Here is a 25,998-nt window from a genome sequence, read left to right as displayed (position 1 = left end):
ATCCGAAGCCAGGAGCCAGGTGCTTCCTCCAGGTCTCCCATGCAGGTGCAGGGACCCAAGCACCTGGGCCATCCTCCATTGCCCTCCCGAGCCACAGCAGAGAGCTGGACTGGAAGAGGAGCAACCGAGACTAGTACCCAGCACCCCAACCGGGACTAGAACCTGGGGTGCTGGCGCCGCAGGTGGAGGATTAGCCTAGTGAGCCATGGTGCTGGCCGGATTTATTCCTCTTAACAGGTGCTCAGCACATCCCTATAAGAAAAACTTGCAGATTCTTGATGAGGCTTCACCTCACCCCCGTTAGAATGGCTTTCATACAGAAATCAACAAACAACAAGTCCTGGCAAGGATGTGGGGGAAACAGTACTCTAATCCATTGTTGGTGGGAATGTAAAATGGTACAACCACTGTGGAAGACAGTATGGAGATACCCCAGAAATTTGAATATAGACCTACCATATGACCCAGACATCCCACTCCTGGGAATTTACCAAAGGGAAATGAAATCAGAATATGAAAGAGTTATCTGTACCCTCATGTTTATTGAAGCTCAATGTACAGTAGCTAAGATGGAATCAACCCAATGTTCATCAACTGAAGACTGGATAAAGAAATTGTGGGATACGTACACCATGGAGTACTACACAGCAGTAAAAAAAAAAAAATGAAATCCTGTTGTTTGCAACAAAATGGATGAAACTGGAAAAGCATCATACTTAGTGAAATAAGCCAGTCCCAAAGAGCAAATACCATATGTTCTCCCTGATGTGATAACTAATATAGCACCTAAAAGATAATTTATAGAAGTAAAATTCACACTTTGAGATGCAATGACTTTGAACAGCCCTTGTCTTGACTGCTGAGACAAAATTTTTTTCATCTTATTTGTTGAACTCTTAGTATAGAGTTAATCATATGTATAAAGTTAATTGAAAACAGATCTTTGTAAAAAATAAGAATGGAAATAGGAGAAGGAGGAGGAAGAAGGTTGGGAGGACAGGTACAATGGGAAAAATCACTATGTTCCTAAAGCTGTATTTATGAAATGCATGAAGTTTGTATTCCTTAAATAAAAGGTTTCCAGGAAAAAAAAGAAAAACTTGCAGATTCCTCTGTTGTTTTTCTGCTTTATACTTACAGAGAGTGTTTTCAAATGGCTATACTCTAGAAAGTTGTGTTTCCTATAATAAGTACAAATGTGGAATAATCATAAATAAATAAGAATACCTGGGGACTGAGATCACTCCTGCTCCAGGTTTGGTAGGATTACATCTCATTTTCACAGCAGTGGATCGGCCATTAATGCAAGACGTTGTAGTTGTAGAAGATCTATTGTAAAGTAAATGATATTTTTAAAAAAGTTATGATACAGATTAAAAAGTCAAAACTGTCAGGTGTATAATTGCTCTCATGCTGTATAAACAAATGAGAAAGAAAATGTATTCATTAATTTGAAATTTTAATACACATTCAGGTCATTTACTTTCACTACCTATGGAAAGTTGACTATTTTCCTTGGTAAAATGATATACTATTATCAAGTTACTTAGCAAAGCTATTATGATTTTACTTAAAATTATAATAAAAAGTTTTTACATGAGCAGAGGTCACATCTACTTGAGCTGACATTTTGATGAGCAATTTAAAAATAATTATTGCCTAGACAATGAAGCAGAGCCTCTTTATTGCCTCATTTACAAGAATATGGATTGTCATTTGAGGAAAATTATTCAAAGTTTTCAAAACATTGCATGTTTCTTTTTACTGAGCTTTTCACTTAATGATCAGTTACTGATTAGCCATTAGGAATAAACTGCCATGCTAGATACCTGCTGACATAATACATCTTCCCTGCCACTAGAAACTTATCTAGAATGCGAATTTGTACATAGAGATGTGGAGAAACAACAAGTATACATAATATGTAATTATATATTTATTGTATATATGCTTATTTAGATAAACACAGGTAAGCAGCATCTTCACTTACTTATAAAAGAAATGCACATCTGGAATTTGGCTTGGTGAAGCCGGGAACATGTCTTCTCTTATATTAATATTTTGCAATGTTGTTTCAACTGTCACTCCTAGAGATTGAAAAATAAACTATTAAGCAATATGAGAAAATAAGATTTATCTAGCCTTTGAGTACATGAATAGTAAACAGGTTTATTCTGATGAATATCCTTTTAACAGAAACGCTGAATTTATTTAAGACATTCAGATAAGACTGAGAAACTTCCCAAAGTCTCCAGAATAGAAAAGAAAAATATTCTATTCCTTAGCTTTGTAATTTGACTTAAGTCATTTCAATTTCCTGGATCTTATTTTCTAGATATGTAAAATGCAGGCAGTAATGTCAATAATCTATAAAGCGCAGTCCAGTTCTAACATTTCAAAAGTCTACTATTAGAATTGTCAACCTCCACTGAGTTTTGTTGAGTGAGTTGGGCTACTTTGCTAACACAAACTTTTACTCATATTAAATATAAACATAATTAACAACAGAATAATTTTTAGCACTATAATTTTTAGAAAATAAGTCCAAATTTTTCTTAATATAATAAGCAGAAAACTAATGCACTTTGCCTATCTCTTTAGGAGAAAATGATGGCAGAACTAAAATGCAAGTTACACAGCAAACTTTGTAAGAGTTCTGACACCGCTCCTAAGCCAAATAACTGTCCTTGGTGCTGAAAGTTGACGTTAATTTCCTCTGTAGTCTATAGCAATAATTCTCAAATCTGGCTACACATCAGAATCACTGATGGGGTTGGCTAAAGCCACACATTCCTAACCTCCATTCCAGAGGTGTTAATGAACCCGGTCCCTAAAACTGACTAGTTAGAGACCTGTACTCTCCTTACACCTTCCAGGATCACTGAGACAGAACGGGCACACAGGGAATGAAACCTGACAGCCCCATCTTTGCTACCAACTTAGTTCTGAAGTAAAAAAAGATAATGAGGGGCTGGCGTTGTGGCATAGTGGGTAAAGCCGCTGCCTGCAGTACCAGCATCCCATATGGGTGCCGGTTTCGATCCAGCTCTCTGCTATGGCCTGGGAAAGCAGTAGATGATGGCCCAAGTCCTTGGGCCCCTGCATCCCTGTGGGAGACCTGGAAAAAGTTCCTGGCTTCGGATCAGTACAGCTCCAGCCGTTGCGGCCAATTGGGGAGTGAACCAGTAGATCGAAGACCTCTCTCTCTCTTTCTGCCTCTCCTTCTCTCTGTGAGTAACTCTGACATTTCAAATAAATAAATAAATCGTAAAAAAAAAGAATAGATAATGAAATCTGGTGGCATACACTGTGAATCAGGTTTATATAATATTGCTTTCTATTATTGATTTGTTTTTAGTTTTTGTTTTTAAAAGTATTCTGCCTCTTAAACTCCTAAGGAATCTGATGAAAAATACAGAGCTTCACAAAAGACATTTCACATATGAGTTAACACAAATTCAGAGTGCTGTATTCACTGAAATTGATCAACAGAAACCCTCTTTGGTGGAGAGTCTACAAAGTGATGACTTGGAATTACCTATGGGCCTTAATCAGCAATGCAATGACAAGTTGTTGGTTCCAACATGTTAGAATAAATATATGCATGTATAGCATGAACCAAAGGAAGCTTACCTAAAAATGTATCTGCCAGAATAATGGATTGTGATGATAAGGCTGCTCGGAAACCCTTACTTTCAGAAGGAATAATAGTTGACTGGCACACAAATGCTCCTACCAAATTTGTGTAATCATCGGAGCCCGCCACCACTTCCTTTACTGTAAAGTCTGTTATATTGTTCATACAGAGAGCCATCTTCTTCCCCTAGGAAAACAAAGTCATAAAGGAGAGGGTTTATTGAAGGTCAGTCTGTAAGCTGATTCTCAGCTAGCTAGTGACTCCAATATTACAGGGGCTCTCTCCCCAGCACAGAGATTCTGACTTGAATGATCTGGTAGCATTTTTTAAAGCTCTCAAGGCAATTTCAGTGTCCAGCCAGTGTTGAGAGCCACTGCAATTGTAACAAATACAGTAATTTAAGGCTGCAATTGCTCTTTCAACACAAGTTTCATTTGTGCTGGATGAATGCCATCTAACTTAAGGAAATAAAAGTCTTCCACAAAATATTCAAGTCATAGGATAAATATGTATGCAAACAGACCAGGAAACTGTTTTGAAGATTTTAATGCACAAAAAAACTTGCTCTTCCTTCTACACTGTGGATCCATGTGTGGCAGGAAAGCAATGTGACGGATGAAGAGTTCAGTAAGTTGAAAAGAATTATACAGGTTTAGTTTTTAATCATTTAGAGGTTAGCTGGAAGGCATAGTTTATAAAAACTGGAAAACTGGGGACCAATATAGTGGCATCCTGGGCTAGGCCACCTTCTGTGACAAGAGCATCCCATATGGGCACTGGTTCAGGTCCCATCTGTTCCACTTCCAATCCAGTCCCCTGTGAATGGCCTGGGAAAGCAGCAAAAGATGGTTCAAGTGGGTACACCACTGCACCCATGTGAGAAACCCAAAAGAAGCTCCTGAAGAGTGAATCAGTAGATGGAGGATCTCTGGATGTGTGTGTGTGTGTATGTAATTCTGCCTTTAAAATAAATAAATAAATCTTTTTAAAAAAACTAGAAAACTGTTTAGTATACATATAGTCACACTGCAAAATAAACTGTATCTTGCTCCACTACTCTATAAAGAAATGTAGAAAGAAAACAGGGAAATTATTTCACTAGGCATAGATATAAAGTTTAAACAGATGGGCATAAAAACTTTTCTGTGTTAACACACTTGTAATCATAGCCTATACATTTTTCTCTCTCCACCAGGCCTTCTCACCAGATGTATTTTTACTAAGCGTAAATTAAATTGTTGAATCCAAGGGGGGGGGGGAACAATGGAAAAGAGCAGAGAGAAATTACTGAGGAAAATAAAGAGGAAGTAACAGACTAAAAGGATATGAATGAGAATAAAAGGAATGACAAAGATGACAGAAGTAAAGAGAAGGCAGATAGAACAAGAGATGCTGGAAATAAGAGGATAAGATTGCGATGTGTGAAGATAATGCAATTAATCTAATCTAGTACCTCACACGGTCTCAGGACATATCAGGTATTTAACATACATTTATTTACTGAGTGCACTGAGTGACTAACCAATCTAGCAAGTGTATTAGATCTCCCCATGTAAAGTCAGAACAGGACAAATATTGCAGCACGTGAAATTTACAGAATTTTTTTAGTTTGAAAACTTTTGTGATCATCAGATCTCTATTTCCTTTGAGCAAGTTTGGCACAGCTTCTCAAAATGAAGACAGCTGAAGACTTAGGGGCTCACATGAAAAGAGACATGAAGGAAACACCTCATTATATTGTTATCTTTGCTAATGCTGTAGCCATAGTTTCCAACTCCAACCTTGCGTGTTCATAAGGATATTGGATATGTGGTCCTCCAACTCTGACCATCACTGGTATCAGTGAATGTCTGATTCTTCCTACAGAAAATGAAGTCCCATGATTTACAAGCAGATGCTTCCTAGCAACTAACATCTGTCCCTGCAAACCTCCCTTTTATTTGAGACAAGCTTCTTTTTGGAAGTCTTTTTTCCTTCAGAATGACAACATACATATGATGGTTAATTTTAGGTGTCAACCTGACTGGATTAAAGGATACCTAGAGAGTTGTTATGGGATTGTTCCTTGCTACAGCTGTGAGGGTATTTCCAGAGGAGAATGGTGTATGAGCTGGGAACTAAGCGGGGAAGATCCTTCTTCAATGTGGGTGGGCACCATCCCCTCTGGTGGGGGCCTGGATAGAACAAGAGACAGCGAAAGGAGTACTTCCTGCTCCTGGAGCTGGGACACTACTCCACCTGCCATGGACGTTAGAACTCTGGGATCTCTGGTCCCAGGTTTGAAGACAAGACAGCAGCCCCCTAGGCGCTCAGCCCTGCAGCCCTAGGATGAGAATGACATGGCTGGATTTCCTCCTGCTGGGGTTTTCAGACTTGGACTCAGCTCTACCAGAATCCCAGAGTCTGCTTGCAGTGGGTCTGTTGTAGGAGTCCTGGCTTCTATCCATAATCATGTGAGCCAATTTTCCCAACAAATCTCCGCTCATGGATCTCATAGGTACCCAACATAAATACCAACCGAATGTACCCTATCAGAAATGCTTGGGAACATAAGTGTTTCATATTTTGGATTTTATAAAATATTTATAAATATTTTTAGAAATATACACAGACTTTACAAGTTATGCATCCCTAACCTGAAAATATAAAACAAGAAATGCTCCAAAAACAGTTCTGGATTTTGGAGCAGTTTGGATTTCAGGTTCTCAGGTTAGGAGACACACACACATACACACACACACACCCTGTCTGTCTCTCTCTCTCCAATAAGCAAGAATAAAACTTGCTTAAACCACAACTGCTTGCCTCAAAAAATAAAGATTGACAAACATGACTCACTTTCACACAAACATGAAGGATGCTCAAAGCGCTCACACCCCATAGCTCCAAGCTAGTGATTCAGCTGGTTGGATAAGTGCTTTGATGTCCCGGGAACCAGACAGGCTGTCCCAAGTAGATGAAGCTGCCAACGTGCTCAGAAGTACAAGAGGATTTGAGTATTCAAAGGCCAATTCCTGACATTGGGTTTTAGTTTCCAAGGAGAATTCATTGCTCCATCAATACAGAAAATACCACCTCAATCAGTTCTGAAATATAGCTGCATCTCACCTTGGCAGCCAGAACTCACCTCATGCCCACATAAGCTGATATTGAAGAAATGGAAGTATTTTGTTCCTTTGGAGGTGAAGCTGGGGCCATTCATTAATGAGCCCACACTGCTGAGGTTGCTAAAGTCATAGTGAAAACTCTGATTTTCTTTTTCATGGTAGAAAAAGCAGTCACTGTAGCAAATGGAGTGGTCCTTCAATTAAAGATTAAGAGATTTAAAGAAATAAAAAAGTATTAGCTGTTGTTAAAAAAAAAATGTGTTCCCAAAAAAGTTCTAGGCATGAAAACTATTTCAGTAATTTCATCTTGGTTCCAACATATTTTACCATACCAATAGGGAAAATTTCTAAACTCTAAGTAGATTTTTATAGGCAAAGAAGATTCAGATTTTTTCAAAGTCAGAGTAAAGTAATTCTCAAGTTAGCTTCTTACAGAAGGTATTTTAAGAGACAGTCAAAATTCCCATTACGCTGTTCTAAATAGCATAATTACTTTCTCCCTAACTCCTACTAGAGCATCAATCTTTGCCTTTTTTTTTTTTTTGACAGAGTGGATAGTGAGAGAGAGAGAGACAGAGCCTTTTTGCGGGTGGTTCACCCTCCAATGGCCGCTGCGGTTGGCGCATCTCACTGATCCGAAGCCAGGAGCCAGGTACTTCTCCTGGTCTCCCATGCGGGTGCAGGGCCCAAGCACTTGGGCCATCCTCCACTGCCTTCCCGGGCCATAGCAGAGAGCTGGCCTGGAAGAGGGGCAACCAGGATAGAATCCAGCACCCCAACCGGGACTAGAACCTGGTGTGCCGGCGCCTCAAGGCGGAGGATTAGCCTGTTAAGCCATGGCGCCAGCCCAATCTTTGCCTTTAAAATGTAAGATACATTTGCAGTTCCCTATAAACTCCTGCTGCTAGCCTATAGTGGCAGTTCATTTGCAGTCAATAACACATGACAACTCAGCTTTTATATTTCTGGAAACCATTCTTATTTAAGTGTTTTTCTTAGTATTTGACATCCCCAGTACCTAGTATACTTATGGCACATCAGTATTAAGTGCTCATAGTAAAAGCTCAATAAATATAAGAGGAGAGAAAACAGGAAAATGGGGTGAAAAGTCTTTTTTCAGAACCAATGGCAACTTCATAGCTCCTATGAAGCATTAAGCAGAACACTTGAGTTTCTCTCTCAAAATGCATGCTCTCTCACCTGAGTGCTTTTACTTCCAGGCCCACATGGAACACAAGCCTCCTTGCCATAGACCTGATGTATGGACAGGTAGGTGTCAGGTGGACACTCCTTGCACTGGTTGGTTTCTTTTTCAATGTAGTGGCCTGGGGGGCAGGGGACACACGATGAGCCCGACTGTTCAGAACCGAGGGCACAGGCACGGCATGAGGACGCCACCCCATCGACTGCATTAGTGGCTGTGATAGAATAAATCTTCACCATGTCATTGATGAACCGTCTATTCTAAAAAGAGAGCAGAAAGTAGTGACTTCTGCCTTGGAGCTTGGTGGTACAACAGATTATGTCTCATGTTGATATCACCAGAACAAGCAGAGTGTTCCATCCTAATAGCTTGGCACTGGCAATGGGTTAATATCACTCCTATTTGGTTCTTATGAAAAGACCTTAAATCTTGACCCGAGAAGGTAACGTCCACTCTATGAGATTATTGGCGCTTTGCCACAGTTACCACAAGATCTGTCATAATTGGTATAAACTTGGGCATATTTACAGACCTCATATCTGAAAGAACTGTCATATTTCAAGAGAGGCAATTTTACTTCACACCATTCTTTATTCTGATAAAAGTCTAAATCCAATGATTATTAAAATATTGACAGCATAGCAGAGTGAAAAGGCCTGGGAACAGGGATTAGAAAATCTAGGAAGAGTAGGACGTGCGGTCCCCATGCAAACACTAACTGTAATTCACAGGCAGCCACTCCATGGAGCCTGCCTTTCCCTCATCAATTTAGTCGGATTCTACCAAGAGCTTCTGGAGTCGGGAGTTAAGAAGCTGGGTCTTACTATATTCCCCCTTCTGACACTGGGTGAATTAAGGTCTGGTTTTCATCCTGCAGTGGACATCACTCCATCAGCACAGAGCAGTGATACCCAGGCTACTTAATGCTTTCTTGTCTGGGACAACTACAGAAGGAAGGCAAAGGGGAAAGGAGGATTTCGTGGCACACTCCTGCCACACACAGTGGGAACACCAACACCTGTAAAAAACACCCAGACTCAAGAAAAATCCGGGAAATGGTCTTCCCACTAAATTCCTAAAGAGGAAAGACAAAGTGCCCCACATTCTTCACTGCAGTGTTAGGGCCGCTTCTGAACAAGAGATCTTGACTAGGGAAATCCGTAAAAATAAAGAAGGTATTTTAAGGATACATCAAAATTCTCATTACACTGTTCTAAAAAGTAAAACTACAAAATAAAATAAAAAATAATAGCCCTGAAAATATCAAAATATACAATGAAATTTACTTAGGAGAGGATTTGGTCTATTCCAACAGAGAAATGAAAGGAGGCAAATTATTCTGTGTTATAAAACTCAAAGGTATGTATGTACACCTTCTCCAGGCTGTAAAGGAGACATTACTATAATGATAAAAATGAAACAGGACTAGTTGGTGGCTCCTAGACAAATGTCACGCCATTTCGATGAAGAGGAAGAAAGTTAACAAACCTATCAAAGCCTCAGAAAGCCTGAAAGGTAATTTTTTAAGTCTATGGTGTTAGATTTTCTTTTTCTTAAGACTCAGAGGATTTCATTTGTTTGGAGTTCAAAGTAATTCAAAGATACACTGCATTGTTTCATTTCACTCTTACTACCCCAAAATTTAAAAAGTACCGTTTTATCTCAATCAAATGGTGAATTTCACATCAATGGAAACTCTACCTTTTCCTCCAGATTAGAACCATCACTTTGCATACATCACCACAAGGGGGAATCATCTTCGTGTTTAAACAAAAAGTGCCTGGAACTTACATCTTGACCCTGATTGGTTCTCTGGAAGGCCCAGGTAAACGTAAACGTGGCATTCTTGAAGATGATGTGGGTGTATGCTTGTTTCTCTTTGGTTCCACCCCATGATTCCACCACATTGGTACTTTTCCTATTAATATCCTAAAACACAGGAAGAGAAACATACAAATAAGCTCAGTATTAATATACTTATGTCTACATTACAAGTATATATTGACACTTAGAATAAGCCCTATAAGGCTTGTGGCTGTATGTGCAGAGCACATAACTCTCAAGATTTTCCTTCAAGCGTGCACAAGTACCTGCTGTACTCAGTAATACAGTATGTCAAGTGCACAAGTACCTTCTGTACTCAGTAATACAGTATGTCAAGTGCACAAGTTCCTGCTGTACTCAGCAATACAATAGGTCAAGTGCACAAGTACCTACTGCACTCGGTAATACAGTATGTCAAGTGCACAAGTACCTGCTGCACTCGGTAATACAGTATGGCAAGTGCACAAGTACCTGCCGTACTCGGTAATACAGTATGTCAAGTACACAAGTACCTGCTGTACTCGGTAATACAGTATGTCAAGTGCACAAGTACCTGCTGTACTCAGTAATACAGTATGGCAAGTGCACAAGTACCTGCCATACTCAGTAATACAGTATGTCAAGTACACAAGTACCTGCTGTACTCGGTAATACAGTATGTCAAGTGCACAAGTACCTGCTGTACTCAGTAATACAGTATGTCAAGTGTACAAGTACCTGCCATACTCGGTAATACAGTATGTCAAGTGCAAAAGTACTTGCAGTACTCAGTAATACAGTATGTCAAGTGCACAAGTACCTGCTGTACTCAGTAATACAAGTGCACAAGTACCTGCTGCACTCGGTAATACAATATGTCAAGTGCACAAGTACCTTCTGTACTCAGTAATACAATATGTCAAGTGCACAAGTACCTGCTGTACTCGGTAATACAGTATGTCAAGTGCACAAGTACCTGCTGTACTCAGTAATACAAGTGTACAAGTACCTGCCATACTCGGTAATACAGTATGTCAAGTGCACAAGTACCTACTGCACTCGGTAATACAGTATGTCAAGTGCACAAGTACCTGCTGTACTCAGTAATACAAGTGTACAAGTACCTGCCATACTCGGTAATACAGTATGTCAAGTGCACAAGTACCTGCCGTACTCGGTAACACAGTATGTCAAGTGCACAAGTACCTGCTTTACTCAGTAATACAGTATGTCAAGTGCACAAGTACCTGCTGTACTCAGTAATACAGTATGTCAAGTGCACAAGTACCTGCTGTACTCAGTAATACAATATGTCAAGTGCACAAGTACCTGCTTTACTCGGTAATACAGTATGTCAAGTGCACAAGTACCTGCTGTACTCGGTAATACAGTATGTCAAGTGCACAAGTACCTGCTGTACTCGGTAATACAGTATGTCAAGTGCACAAGTACCTGCTGTACTCAGTAATACAAGTACACAAGTACCTGCTGTACTCAGTAATACAGTATGTCAAGTGCACAAGTACCTGCTGCACTCGGTAATACAATATGTCAAGTACACAAGTACCTGCCATACTTGGTAATACAGTATGTCAAGTGCACAAGTACCTGCTGCACTCGGTAATACAGTATGTCAAGTGCACAAGTACCTGCTGTACTCAGTAATACAGTATGTCAAGTGCACAAGTACCTGCTGTACTCAGTAATACAATATGTCAAGTGCATGGTCAGCATGAATTGAAAGAGGTCACAAGTCACAGTATGCTAACATGTTGGCATTTGGGGTGGATGAGTGATCCTAACCTGGAAAACATACTTAGCAGAGGAAACTTCGCACAGTATACGTCCAGGATGCTCAAAGAATGGAAAAGCTTTCTATTTCTGTCGTTCCCCTTGAGCAATGCTGACAGACAACACAGAAATTTCAAGTTCCCTCACATGCTTCTCAGCCTTTTGGCTAAGATCCAGTGCAGCTTGCCCCCTGAGTTACACTTGCAACTCCCAGGCTTATCCAAGTGTAGACTAACCAGATTACTGCTTCACATTCATGAAATACTCACCTCCAAAGGCTTGATCCATGTATTTTATTTCTGACTTCCTTAGCTAAATTCAACATTTTGAATAATTATAAAAATTTGTGATATGCCAACAAATATGCTTCACTAACACAGCTAGAAGACAAATATAAGTCAGCCAAATAATCCAATAGATATTTAATTTATTCAAAATGAAAACCAAGTTTAACTTTGAATTTTCTAACTAGTCTTCCCTGTGAAATCCTGATAAATTATGCAAGTCCTTAGGAGGATTCCATTAGTTATTGAGGATGTTGGCAACTGGCTGCCATGAGCCTATGACATGTCTCTTTCTTTATCTTCCTATGATACAAACATAGGAATTAAAATGTTATGAAGTCATCAAATATACTACAAATAGATACCTCTGACATTCACACTACAAACACATATAACCAAAAAATGTTTGTCACGCATTACAGAAATCCCCACATTTCCAAGCCAAATCACCACACTTGCAATTTCCAACACGGATTTCCTAAGATACAGTGAGTGCTTCATTAAACATCATCTTTCTGGGTCATAAGAAATGGAATTTATTGTACTGCTATAAATAATGCCACCTTACATCTGTAAAGGACTACTTGAAATTCAAAGCATTCTTATTTGACATAAAAAAAAAAAACCTATGAGAAGAGCAAATTACACAGAGGGGAAAGAAAATTAGCATATTCTGCTATAAACGAAAAACTCTGGGATTGATTTACCAAAGCGTCACATGACTACTACTCTCAGGAGTGCTTGGTCAAGAGAGAGGAACAAAAACACCAATACATGAACATATTTGGGAGCACAGTGGTGAAAATGGTTAGGAGAAGTGTGAGCTATCCTTGAGTGTGAATGGGAGGTCATCAAATGAGAGGACAAGATGACAAATATTACAGCTTAGAGTTACAAGACATAGAAAACAGGAAAAACACAGACTGTTTCATGAAAGTGAATAAATTCTGGATGATAAAGATACTTGAGTACTAAAAGCAGGTTTGCTAACAAAGGCTGGGGTAAGGATATAAAAAGTCATAGAAATGCCATGCTAAGGAATTTGAGAAATATTCAGGGCCATTGGTTCTCAAACTTCACCCTGTATCCTTGAGGCTTGCTAAAATACAGATTATTGTGTCACCTCCCCAGCATTTGTCACTTGGTAAGGTCAAGATGGGCCCCCAATTTTGCTTTTCTTTTTTTTTTAAGATTTATTTATTTATTTGAAAAGTCAGAGTTACACAGGGAGAGGAAAGGCAGAGAGAGAGAGAGAGAGGTCTTCCATCCAATGGTTCATTCTCCAATTGGCTGCAATGGCCAGAGCTGCGCCAATCCAAAGCCAGGAGTCTCCTCCAGGTCTCCCACGTGGGTACAGGGGCCCAAGGACTTGGGCCATCTTCTACTGCTTTCCCAGGCCATAGCAGAGAGCTGGATCAGAAGAGGAGCAGCCAGGGCTAGAACCGGCGCCCATAGGGGATGCCGGCGCTTCAGGCCAGGGTGTTAACACACTGCGTCACAGCGTAGGGCCTCCCCCCCGCCCCCCCGCCCCGCCAGTTTTGCTTTTCTAACAAGCACCCAAATGATGGTAAAGCTGCTAGTCCAGGGATCGCACTTCAGGAACCACTATCTCTGACGACAATAAAAAGTCATCAAGCATTAGGGCGGTGGGTTTGTTGTTTTGTGCTCTACTGTTTTTACATTTATAAAGATAATCATGACAGACACATGGCTGAGAGAGTAGAGATGAGAAGAATGGATAAGAGATTACAAAATAATTTAGTCAAAAGATAATAGGAGTCTGAATTTCAGTGCTGGCACTAAATATGATGAAAACTAACAGAAAAGAAATATGGGGGAAGCTGGGAGAATTAGACATTGGTTATCTGATAGGAATAGTGAAGGTTATTCACGAGCTTTTACTGTTACAAAGCCAGTACTTTTAAAAGATTTATTCATTTATTTGAAAGGCACGGTTACAGAGAGAGAGACTGAGATCTTCCATCAGCTGGTTCACTTCCCAAATGGCCAAAACAGCCAGAGCTGGGCTGATCAGAAGCCAGGAGCCAGGAGCTTCCTTTGGGTCTCCCATGTGGGTGCACTTGAGCCATCCTCTGCTGCTTTCCCAGGCAAATCAGCAGGGACAAAGCCAGTATTTTTTCAGAACAAAATGGTTTGCTTTCATTTAAGACCCAAGTAATCACAAACAAATGTTTTAAGTCTCCTCACACGTTGTAAATCACAGAGGAAACTGTTAATGAATTATTAGCTAACTACCAACAGATCATTGGGGGAAAAAACAAACACAGCAGGCCTATGAAGACACTGTTCAACTGCAATATCAAATCTTAGTCAACAACTTTCTAAAGCTCACATGAACTCCTAGTAAATTTTGTTTTGCTCCTTTCCTCAAGCTAAAACTTGAGAGTTCAATGACGCCTAGAAACGGCAAAATTATGACACATGTATAGTAATGTCCTCTGTCTAAACTGTCAGGTTGAACAACAAAGAGTTTTCTCTCCACCTAATGTCCTACACCCCCACCATTTTCTGCTCTCACCTATTAAAATACATTCCCTCGGCCGGCACCGTGGCTCACTAGGCTAATCCTCCGCCTGTGGCGCCGGCACCCCGGGTTCTAGTCTCAGTTGGGGTGCCGGATTCTGTCCCGGTTGCTCCTCTTCCAGTCCAGTTCTCTGCTGTGGCCCAGAAAGGCAGTGGAGGATGGCCCAAGTGCTTGGGCCCTGCACCCGCATGGGAGACCAGGAGAGGCACCTGGCTCCTGGCTTCAGATCGGTGCTGCATGCCAGCCGCAGCGGCCATTTAGGGGGTGAACCAATGGAAGGAAGACCTTTCTCTCTGTCTCTCCCTCTCACTGTCTAGCTCTGCCTGTCAAAAAAAAATTAAAAGTTAAAAAATTTTAAAGAACACACATTCCCTCCTGATGGTTGAATTGTTGACAATGACAAGAGGAACACTGCTGTTGAGAAACTTTTATGAAATAATTTTCTACCAGATTAATATTCCCTGACCTCTGTCAGTCAAGTGGGCCCTGCACGAGGCCCTTCTGCTGAAGAATGAATGCTGTGTGTATGTGTGTGTGTGTATGTGTGAGCATTCAAGCATGCAAATACTTTATTTATTGAACAATTCCTGGCAATTTCTTTAGGCTTTTACAAAATGGTTTTTTGGAAGATTCTAAGAATGGCAAGAAAAACAGTATTCTTATCCCATCTTGTGTCAATAGATTCACACTTGCAAGAGAGCGCTCAAACACGGAAGCCGCCCTTTCACTCACCACCATGAAGTACAGGACACAGTCGGCTGAGCAGAGGGTCTCAAAGACGAAGGTTATTCTTCCTAGTTCAGAACCTGAGGCTCCAGTCATGGACGTCGGTGGTCTATTTGCCAGATTAAAACAGCAATATTTATAGCATGTTCTAAACACAATTGGAAACAAAATGGAGGTACTTTTTCTTAAACTGAGTGCTACACTTTGCTTTTCCTCCAATCTACTGCTTAGCCCAAACCACAACTCTTCCCCCCTCCCCCCTTGGTCTCAGGATGTCCACTCCTTTGATACCAATATGGAGCCTACACAACCATGGTCACGGGCTTGGATCTCCTGCTATAAATGCTGTCACTCATCCCAGAACAAGAAAAAGACTCCTACAGAGAAATCAACACAGGGGACTAAAGCAAAATGGGATTAAGAAAACTGTGGCTTATCTCATTACAGACAGAACGCAGAAAAAATAGGTAGGCAAACTAAAAATACACTCCCACCAACAACTTACACTAAAACATCTTCACTAAGCATCTAAAAATCATGGTTATTGTAACATTTGGTTATAATACTGTTAAAACTTTTCAGCTTCATCTAAGTAATATACAAGTAACAGTCACAGTTTCTAAAACAGCGATCCTACAGATATTCTTAAATATATTTCCTGTGACAGTCCGGTATTCACTAGGTACACTACAATATTAACCATCCTATAAAAGTAGCCCTATATCATCTGTTTTGATAGGGAAACAGCTGTGAGGATTTCTACAGAAAGGAGTCAGAACCAGTCTTGCTTACTTGAATCCTGGGACGTGCATGTTCAAGATCAGGTAATCATTGTCTGAACCTCCTGCTGCACTCTGGACATGATCTCCGGCCACCTCCCAACCTGGAAACGACAGAAGCCACTTTTATTTGTAAAACTTCCACTCATGACTTCCAACCATCTTTTTAAAGAAGGTAAAAATAGAAAGCAGCATTAATGTCTGTGCTAAAGTTAGATATACCCAAATACAACTTTTTGTTTCTAAAGACAGTGGTAAATCGTATGCAGAGGTAGAACTTTAGATATCAACAAAGACATTTTCAATTATTTACTTGGAAGAACCAAGTAAAGCACCATTTTGCATAAAAGTATTTTATGAAAGAACTGTCAAGTTCTCTTTAAAAATAATGAGTTTTGTTTACTAAAACAGATGGTCTTTATCTATCTTTTTTATTCTTTTTTATTTTTTATTTCATAAATGTGAATTTACAAAGTGCAACTTTTGTATTGTTGTGGCTCCCCCCCACCAACCTCCCTCCCTCCCGTGGCCCTCCCCTCTCTCTCTCCCATCCTGCCCTTTATCGAGTTTCATTTTCAATTACCTTCATATACTGAAGATCAACTTAGTATATACTAAGCAAGGATTTCAACAGGCTGCATTCACACAACTGCACAAGGTATAGGGATTGTTCGACTAATAGTGTTTTTAAGTTTCATAGTAAAACACAATAAGGACAGAGATCCTATGTGGGGAGCATGTACCCAGTGACTCCCGTTGTTGATTTAACAATTGGCACTCATATTTATGACGTCAGCAATCACCCGAGACTCTTGCTATGAGCTGTCTAGGCTATGGAAGTCCCTTGAGTTCACCGACTCTGAACTTGTTTAGTCAAGGCCGTGTCACAGTGGAGGTTCCTTCCTCCCTTCAGAGAAAGGCGCCTCTCTCCTTGATGGCCTGTTCCTTCTGCTGGGGTCTTGTTCACCAGGGTCTTTCATTTAGATTGTTTTTTGCCACCGTGTCATGGCTTTCCATGCCTGTGAGACTCTCATGGACCTTTTAGCCAGATCCGAATGTCTCAAGGGTTGATTGTGAGGCAGGAGTGCTGTTTTGGGCATTTGCCATTCTATGAGTCTGCTGTGTGTCCTGCTTCCCCCACAGGATCATTCTCTCCCTTTTAATTCTATCCTTCATTCTTTGCTTACACTGGTCTTATTTGTGAAATCTCTTCGACACATACCCTATCTTTTTGATCGGTTGTGTATTTATACTTATCACTTTACCAAGTGCGCTGGCATTGGTACCTGCCTCCTTGGTATGATTGAGTTGAAATCCCCTGGCACATTTCTAGTTCCACCATTGGAGGTAAGTCCAAGTGAGCATGTGCCAACCTATATATCTCCTCCCTCTCTTATTCCCACTCCTATGTTTAACATAGATCACTTTTCTGTTCATTTTAAATGCCTAAGAATGATTGTGCATTGATTACAGAGTTCAACCAGTGGTCTTATGTAGAACAAACAGAGCAACAACAACAACAACCACAACAACAAAAATACTAAAAGGAATAAAATAGTAAGTTGTTCCTCAACAGTCTAGACAAGGGCTGATCCTGTCATTGTCTCTATCTTAATAGATAGGAAACCCTAGTCATCAAGGGAGTGACAGGAAATTGAAATTTCAGATTACTTAATGAAGAGTATCTGCGATCAGGAGTTCTTGTTTATAGTCTGCTGTGTTATTGTCCTCTAACAACTCCTGGTCTGCACTCATTGGCTCATTTATCCATTCAACTAACATTTATTAAGCTCTGAGAACTGTGACATGCACAGGATGGACAAGTGAGACTGGGTCTCAGGGTCTGCAGAGTAGGCATTTGCCAGTGATGAAGGCACCACTGGGATCACCCTCATCCTTTACAGAGTGCCTGGGTTCAAGTCCCAGATCCACTACCACTCTAGTTTTCTGCTAATGAACAACCTCGAAGGCAGCAGGTGATGGCTCAAGTACTTGGGTCCCTGCTACTCACCTAGGAGACATGAACTGAGTCCTTGCCTTCTGGCTTCAGCCCAGCCTAGCCCACCTGTTGCAGACATTTGGACACTGAACTGGCAAATGGGAATTCTCTATGTGTCTCTGCCTTTGAAATAAATTAAAAAAATTTTTTTAACAAAGACAGGGTCTGTCCTCATTGAGGAATGAGTTGAACATGAGAGACAGCTGCATGCTAACAGCTACCAGCAGTGTAGGGTGGTAGGGCTGCACATACGGATTATAGGAGTACAGTCCTCTACAGAGGAACAATCAACGCACCACCAGGTCAAAGTCCCCAGTCAAGGGAGCAAAGCTGAGTCGTCCCTCCACACACCATCAAGCAAGGTTATTGACGAATGCAGAACCTTTGCATCAACACTTTCACATCCAAGAGAAAATGTCACTATCTGCTACTTCAACCTAAGAAATCAAGGAAGGGACTAGTATCCAGGCAAGATTGGTGATTTGGCAATGATCCAACTGTTACAATTATCAGTTTATAGAAAGTTTGGTGTGTTGGATATGTAACAGCAAGGTAGTCTTGGAACTAGTATGTACTTATCTACTTGTGAGAAACTTGCCAAGTGTTCTGCTGTGCTTGAGAAGAAAGATTAGCAAATATCCATTCCTGGTGCCAAGAACTGAATAGCCAGAAAAAGTCTGTCCCACTGGGACACCAGGTCCTTGACTGCAGTGTAAGGACACGAGAGGCGTTTATGCTTAGACGGACTGCCGACCTGTGTGCAGCAGGTGGCAGGAGGGAGAGGGAAATTCCCACCGGGAATAATTCTACAACAACAAAAGACGTTTTTACGAATGTTTCCCCCAGAGCACCTCCGTGTGTCCAGAGATGCCCTGTTCAGCAAGGCCTGCACAGCAGGTCAGGCCCATGAAAAGAAAGTGCATGTTGTCGGCAGAGGGAGCTGTGCTTGGAAGGGGCTGACACCCCACAAAGGGAGGAAGTATCTGTCCTGTTGGAATCCTGCCCATTGGAGGGTCTGCTAGCGAGTGAGGAACACAGAATGCTGTGACCGCTCTGTGACCTGGCCAGCTGCATCTTCTCCCCTTCAGACTTGAACGTATAGGGAGTAAACTAAATTTTAAAATTACATAATTCCTACTTCTTAGAAACCTCCCATCCCAAAGGAACAGCTGCCAAACACTTGCTCCGTTTCTTTTCAGTCTTTTCCTAGTGTATATACATTTTAAAAATATATTTTAGTCTCTATTTTCTCTTCTTTCACATTTATCATTGTTTTGATCTTTCCAATCATTATATCAAAAAGATTTCCCCATTTATGGGGGCCACTGCTGTGGCACTGGCATCCCATATGGGCACTGGTTCGAGTCCCGGCTGCTCCACTTCCCATCCAGCTCTCTGCTATGGCCTGGGAACCATCGGATAGAAGTCTCTCTCTCTCTCTCTCTCTCTCTCTCTCTCAATGCCTTTCCTCTCTCTGTGTAACTGTGACTTTCAAATAAAATAAATAAATCTTTAAAAAAAAAAAAAGATTTCCCCATTTAAATACCCCCCCTACCTGATTTTAATGAGTTAATGTTAATTTTATTGCCACACCCCCAACTGTTGAAAACTTGGTTTGTTGTCTCATTTCAGCATTAAGAAGACTAAAATTAACATCTTTATGCACAGTTAATTTCTTTCATCACACTGTATCCTTAGTATAAATCCCTATTAATGGGTTGGAAAGGAGAACATTCAAATTCTTGAAACATGTTACAAATTGCTTTTCATATACCTTCTATATAATGACTGCACAATACTTTATCCAATTAACATAGCATAACTTTCAAAAAATCCTAATGATGTATATTTAGATTGTTTCAACATTTGTTGTCATAAATAACACCCAGTAAACAACTTCATGGACAAACAGTAACTTGTCATATAAACAGTAACTAGCTGTACAGCCAGCAAATGATGTATAAATATTCAAATAGCCCTTAGCAGAAAGAAGGCTCCCCATCTCTGTGATAAATATTGCCCAATGAACATCTTCATGAATAAACAGTAACTTGTCTCCAACTCTGAAATCCTAAGTATTCATGTAATATTGCTATTGTCAGCAAGCGATCTAGGACTTGTTCCCTCATTTCTCTATTCTAAGCCCAACTTGTTCTTTCATTTCTCTATTCTCTTCAAGGTAGGAAACTAATTCTATTATGAAGGAATCTGTAGGATGCACAATTTAATCTTTAGACCTTATAAAAGAGATGGCTAACATTTTTCTGCAATAGCATAGCCAAAATAAGAACTTAAATAATAATCTCATAGCTAGATTCACTTTGCCATCAGCGAAGTATACAGTAAGTAGAAAAAACCTCCCTTTCAGACCAAAGGGAAAGAAAGTTTTAAAGTGAGAATATAATTTTCCTCATGGGCATTGTCTACCTTAGAAAAACTACTACAGAACATGCCTGTGACTATAGACTTGTAGTTCAGGCCACCGAAGATTAGAGATGGGAAACGGGCACTCCCTTGACTTGCATCCTCTGGTCTGCTTTAACACAAACCAGGAGGAAAAGAAAGCTAGGCATCAGAAGCAATGGGTGGCAGGCCTATTAATGGCTGATCTGTACAGTGATCTGCCCTCAAGGAGACCCAACAGGCCAGTCCACTGCAGTGGCTTTCAATGTGGTAAGCCTGGGCTTCAGCAGAAGTCAGCTTATGAAGAGCCCTGGCAGCTCTGCCAAGAGTTGGATCACTGGAAATGGACCTGCCCTGGAGTCGAAGGATGCCCAGGTCAGAGCCACAGATCTTATTGGCTCTAAGCTGAAAAGCCCTTCACTCAGCCCAACTTCCAAAGTGACCACTGCAGCTGAGGGGATGGTCAAGTAGGGTCAGTAACATTGCAGGCAGAACTGTAAATTTCTTGTTAGAGATGCCCCCTGCCTTTACCTGGCCAGCTCTCCTCCCAGGCCAGCCAAGTAATGAAAGTCAACAGAGTGCCTTCCCCTAGGAGGTTCACACCTCCCTTAGGATATACCCCATGGGAAGAGATAGATAGGTCTGGGCCTCTGAATTTACAAGGCCTAAAGCCCACCAGATTATTATCAAGCCCCTTCTATCAGGTTCTATTTGCCTCTCAATCAGAAAACTTAATTGTAGCTTAGCACCTTTCTTAGCTCCTCTAATAATGACTCTGTCCTTTGTTCTAGGCCCTGTCTAGTGCACTTGGGCCTCATTCCTTTGTAATCATAACCTCTACTCTACCACCAATGGCTCTACTCCCAACCTGTGTGTACTGATGGTCCTCTTCCCCACTTAATGCTGTATAATTGTTCAAACCTGGTAAATGCCACTCTTAGGATCATTGGTTACTATCCTCACTCTGTCTTTTATGACCTTGTCTAAATATGTTCAGAGTCGGCAAACTTGGAAGGCTTCCATAGCCTTGGCAACTCATGACGACAGCCTAGGATGGTTACTGGCGCCATAAACTAGAGTGTCAATTTGTTGGGTCAACAACAGGAGCCACTGTGCACTTGCTCCTCATGTGGGATCTCTGTCCTTAATGTGCTGTCCATTGTGATTTAATGCTATAACTAGTACTCAAACAGTATGTTTCACTTTGTGTTTCTATGTGGGTGCAAACTGTTGAAATCTTTATACTAAATTGATCTTCTGTATATAAAGAGAATTGAAAATGAATCTTGATGCAAATGGAAGGGGAGAGGGAGCGGGAGAGGGGAGGGTTGCAGGTGGGAGGGAAGTTATGGGGGGGGGAAGCCATTGTAATCCATAAGCTGTACACTGGAAATTTATATTCATTAAATAAAAGTTAAAAAAAAAATTCCAGATTGACTCTAATACACCTGTTCTGAAACTGTGTGAAACTCAGACAAAGAACCCACCAATCTCAAAGACCCCAAGTCACACAGTCAGGTGAGCCCAAGCACAGCCACTCTCACCTGTAACTGTCTCCTGAGACAGGCTGCCCTGCACCTCTACACCTGGCCTTGTTCTTGGGAGAACGCGTGTGATTGAGTTACTGTCCTGCACAGTCATTAAACGCTTGTTGCTTTTTAGTCTTCACATTACTGTTTGCTATTTTAGGGATTTATAATTCAGAAATCGACCACTGAAAATTAGTAAACATGTTGAATATGAGTAAAGAAGTAGATAAATCAAACAGCCTCATAAGAGTTCAAAGCCCTCTATGAGATAATAGAAGTTCCAGACAATCTGTACTGGTAAATGCACACACGCACGTGCACACACACAATATTAGTCCTTTCATAGAGTCATTCAATATCCTGGCCTTCCATATTATCTTTCCAGAAGGTCTTAACTTCGTTAACTTAGAATTCTTTTTTTAAAAAAAATATTTATTTATTTTATTTATTTCAAGTCAGAGTTACAGAGAAAGAGGGAGAGACACACAGCGAGAGAGAGAGAGAAAGAGAGAGAGAGATCTTACATCCACGGGTTTACACCCTAGATGGCTGAACAGCCAGGGCTTAGCCAGGCCGAAGCCAGGAGCCAGGAGCTTCCTCCAGGTCTCCCAGATGGGTGGCAGGAACCCAAACACTTGGGGCATATTCCATCGCTTTCCCAAGGCCATTAGCAGAGAGCTGGATTGGAAGTAGAACAGCAGGGACATGAATTGGCACCAATATGGGATGCCAGCATCGCAAGTTGGGGCTTTACCCACAACGCTGGCATCAATTTAAAATTCTATCACTGGATCTTTTGGGACATAAATCCTCATAGTCAGATAGTACTGTGTCGATCCATTGTGTTTTCTCTATTGTGTTGTTCTCTTCTTCTTTCTTAAATTCCTAAAAGTGGAATTACTGGTCAATAAAGAGAAATATTTCATGCTTAGTACACAGTAAGGCTTTCTTTCTCCCTCTTTCACTCATTTATTTTGCCAACATTCATTGCAAGGACTAAATTTTGGCTGATCTTTGTAGTCTTCTGGATATCTCACTTCCTACCATACCAACGATGCTTACCTTGGATCAGTAATAATTTAAAAACACATGTGACTAAAACGTTTGTGTGTGCCTATGCTTAAAATAACCCAACATAGAGAAAGGTGAGCTGATAAAAATGCTAATGAGCTGATAAAAGAAAATGATATGTTTAAAGTAAATTTATAATACCTATTCTTAGCAACAAATTCAACAAAATACCTACACAGATATTGCCATTCAATCAACAAATACTGCAGAACAAGTAAGCGCCTGATTCTTCAAACACTTAAAATGTAAAAACAAACACGAGTAAAATTCAGCAACGCATATTTTCAAGTTTTCAGTATGTGGCACCCAATATATATTTGGTAAACACAGACTTCATAGGCAAGGATTTTCACTCATTTTAACTCTCACCATGGCACAGTGCTAAGCCACACTACACAACCAAGACATAAATACTGTTAAACTACTCTTAAAAATGGTATCATATATTTCATTACTTTCTAGGCAAATTTATTCTAATATTTATACCTATAAATGGTGATCCTCAGTATATACCTTAAAACCTAGTCCAAACAAAACGAAAAGTTAATATTTTTGCGTTCTCATAGGAATGTCACCTAGCTCTTTGCTGTTTTCAGTAAGGCCTGGGGAACAGGCAAGGAGCAAATGGCCAGAGTGAAGTGAAGTTGTAGAGAGCTGAGCCCAAGAACAAATGACAGCTCTGTGGCCAATACACACCAAGTAGGCTGACTCTGGACTCACCGTTCATCCCATCACACTTTGAATTCCCAACATTGAAGCAGGAAGTTTTCATGTTGCCAGGAAGGACATTCCACCATTTATATTCAAACCCAAGTGCCGGCTCTGTTCCTGCTGGACAGGGTCTGCATTCTGCAGGAGAGAAGCAGAGTGAACAATACAATCACACTGCATCTGGACAACCCCCTCTGGCTCCGTCCTAGGTGCCACTCAGCCGTAGGACAAAGAGTGAACCACCAACTCACTTAAGAAACATTCCGGGTACGGTACATGCATGTATCCTTGTCCGGATGAAAAAAGATGGATATAAAAATCTCGGAAAGTACTTCTTCTTCCTGAGTACCACTGAGTACTACCACTGAGTATCGTTCCTAGAAGTATACTCATTCTGAAACAAGTTCAAGTTCTACATGTGACACTGGAATCAGTTTCAGTCACCTTATGAATAAGAGAAGATTTCTACCCTGCCTGTGGGTTATTAAACTGAACAAGGTACCATCACTATCTAATTATGGACTTACTATTTGAAATGGAAAACACTATGTTGAGAAGCGGTGCAGGGACTTCAGGGGTTTGGAAAGAGTTGAGTTTGTAAACAGCCTGACTTAGACTGACAAATACAACACTGAAACAGAATTACACTTAAATTTGGCCAAGACACTCTGCATCATCACACATGTGAAAAAGTGGGGGGATGGGAGAAATAAGGAAAGAAAATATCTCTTAAGCAAAGATCTTCTGGTACCAAAGTCCTACAGGACAATTTTACATAACCTCTTTAAGGATGATGGCCTATATATTATTATTATTACCCACAACATTTCAGACAAGAAAAGTGAGGTTGAAAAAGGTTTAAAATAACATGGATAAATTACACTGTTGGATGTAAATTTAAATTCAAGTCAATATGACTCAAGTGCTCTACATGCTCTCTCTCAAAGGCTCTGAATGTTAAACACACGGCATGATTCCTTTCAAGTAAGACACTTGCAACTAAAACACACTGCATTGTTTGTATAACAAAATTAAAACAAGTGCTACCTCACTCTCCATATTTTTATCAGGTAGTAATACAATTTTTAAACACTAAAATTATAAAGTAATAAAATTTCCCTACTATACAATTTTAAGTATCCTATTTATGGACTACTTTAAATTTCATATGACCAAAATGAGTACAGCATGTTGTGCTATAAAATGTGATTCACTGGGGCCGTGCTATGGCGTAGTGGGTAAAGCCACCACCTGTAGTGCCACATGGACGCCAGTTCGAGACCCATCTGCTCCACTTCAGATCCAGCTCTCTGCTATGGCCTGGGTAAGCAGTAGAAGATGGCCCAAGTCCTTGGTGCCCTGCACCCACATGGGAGACCCAGAAGAAGCTCCTGGCTCCCAGCCCAGCTACATCCACTGCGGCCATTTGGGGAGTGAACCAGTGGATGGAAGACCTCTCCCTCTCTCTCTCTCTCTCTCTGCCTCTCTGTAACTCTGCCTTTCAGATAAATAAATAAATCTTTTTTAAAAAATGTGATTCATTACTCTAAAGCTGAATTAGAAAACATGCTTTTCTCAGAAATAAAACTTGGGTGTTTCCTTTAGGCCTCAAGGACAGGAATTGTTAAGGAGCAACTAGCAAGCCTCACGCACCACATCGTTTACCCACGAATGAATGATGTTTCTCCCTGGAATTCTTCCCTTCCTGTTACACCTGTAGCTTTAAAGGAATTCAGAGGAGAATGTTCATAGCCAATGTAGAATCTGTAACCTCAGCTCTGGGAGAGGAATTTTCCTGAGCAATTATTACCCAGTGTAAGTGTGTTGTTTAGGGTCAGGGCATGCTTGTCTGTCTGTTCCATGTCAAGGCACACCTTGGGGACTTGTCTTCATGTGGGCCACAACTGAAATAGTATGAGTGAAGGTGCAGCGTGGCCTCTACTTGAGAGTAGGAATGTATGTACACAGTCATTTTGCTCAGGGTAGAAGTAGTTTATTGATGATTTGTTTCCTTTGTTCCTATAGTCTCCTTTTGGATAGAATGTACTGAAAAACTCATCCCTATACATGCAAACAATACTGCCTTTGCTGGGTGGAATTTGCATCCAGAACTTCAGAATTTTGGCTCCTTGGAGAAGGGGACGGGAGAACGTCTTAAATCTTGAGGTGGAGGGTGGAGGGCTCCGCCTCACTCCAGATTCCGACAGCAGGAGTGTGAGATGAGGGGACCCTGCTTGTAGGGGGAGAGGGAGGCATCCACTGAAAGGGATAAGGAACAAATGACAGAATGGCCGACAGCCTGAGAGCTGAGGGACTTACTCCTGCTGCAGGTCCTGTGCACGCCCAGTCATCGCCTGGCTTCCCAGGGCTTCTATACAGAGCCTGGACCCTGAAGACACCCTCTCTTCC

General features: G+C 40.8%; 1 protein-coding gene across 1 annotated transcript in view; it reads right to left on the bottom strand.

Annotated features, from left to right (window-relative positions):
- ELAPOR2 (endosome-lysosome associated apoptosis and autophagy regulator family member 2) overlaps positions 1 to 25,998 on the bottom strand; it is a 192,671-nt gene that overhangs the window by 32,591 nt on the left and 134,082 nt on the right. The window contains exons 10-18 of the mRNA XM_062179066.1: positions 23,599 to 23,727; positions 15,890 to 15,980; positions 15,104 to 15,206; positions 9,740 to 9,877; positions 7,945 to 8,208; positions 6,765 to 6,938; positions 3,634 to 3,823; positions 1,991 to 2,087; positions 1,228 to 1,329 (exon numbers count right to left, since the gene is read on the bottom strand). Coding sequence (XP_062035050.1) covers positions 1,228 to 1,329; positions 1,991 to 2,087; positions 3,634 to 3,823; positions 6,765 to 6,938; positions 7,945 to 8,208; positions 9,740 to 9,877; positions 15,104 to 15,206; positions 15,890 to 15,980; positions 23,599 to 23,727 — 1,288 coding nt within the window. The remainder of the gene's footprint in view (positions 1 to 1,227; positions 1,330 to 1,990; positions 2,088 to 3,633; positions 3,824 to 6,764; positions 6,939 to 7,944; positions 8,209 to 9,739; positions 9,878 to 15,103; positions 15,207 to 15,889; positions 15,981 to 23,598; positions 23,728 to 25,998) is intronic.

The sequence above is a fragment of the Lepus europaeus genome, chromosome 20 (assembly GCF_033115175.1).
Source record: "Lepus europaeus isolate LE1 chromosome 20, mLepTim1.pri, whole genome shotgun sequence".
NCBI classification, from domain to species: Eukaryota; Metazoa; Chordata; class Mammalia; order Lagomorpha; family Leporidae; genus Lepus; species Lepus europaeus.
This window is presented reverse-complemented; position numbering and strand designations above follow the sequence as displayed.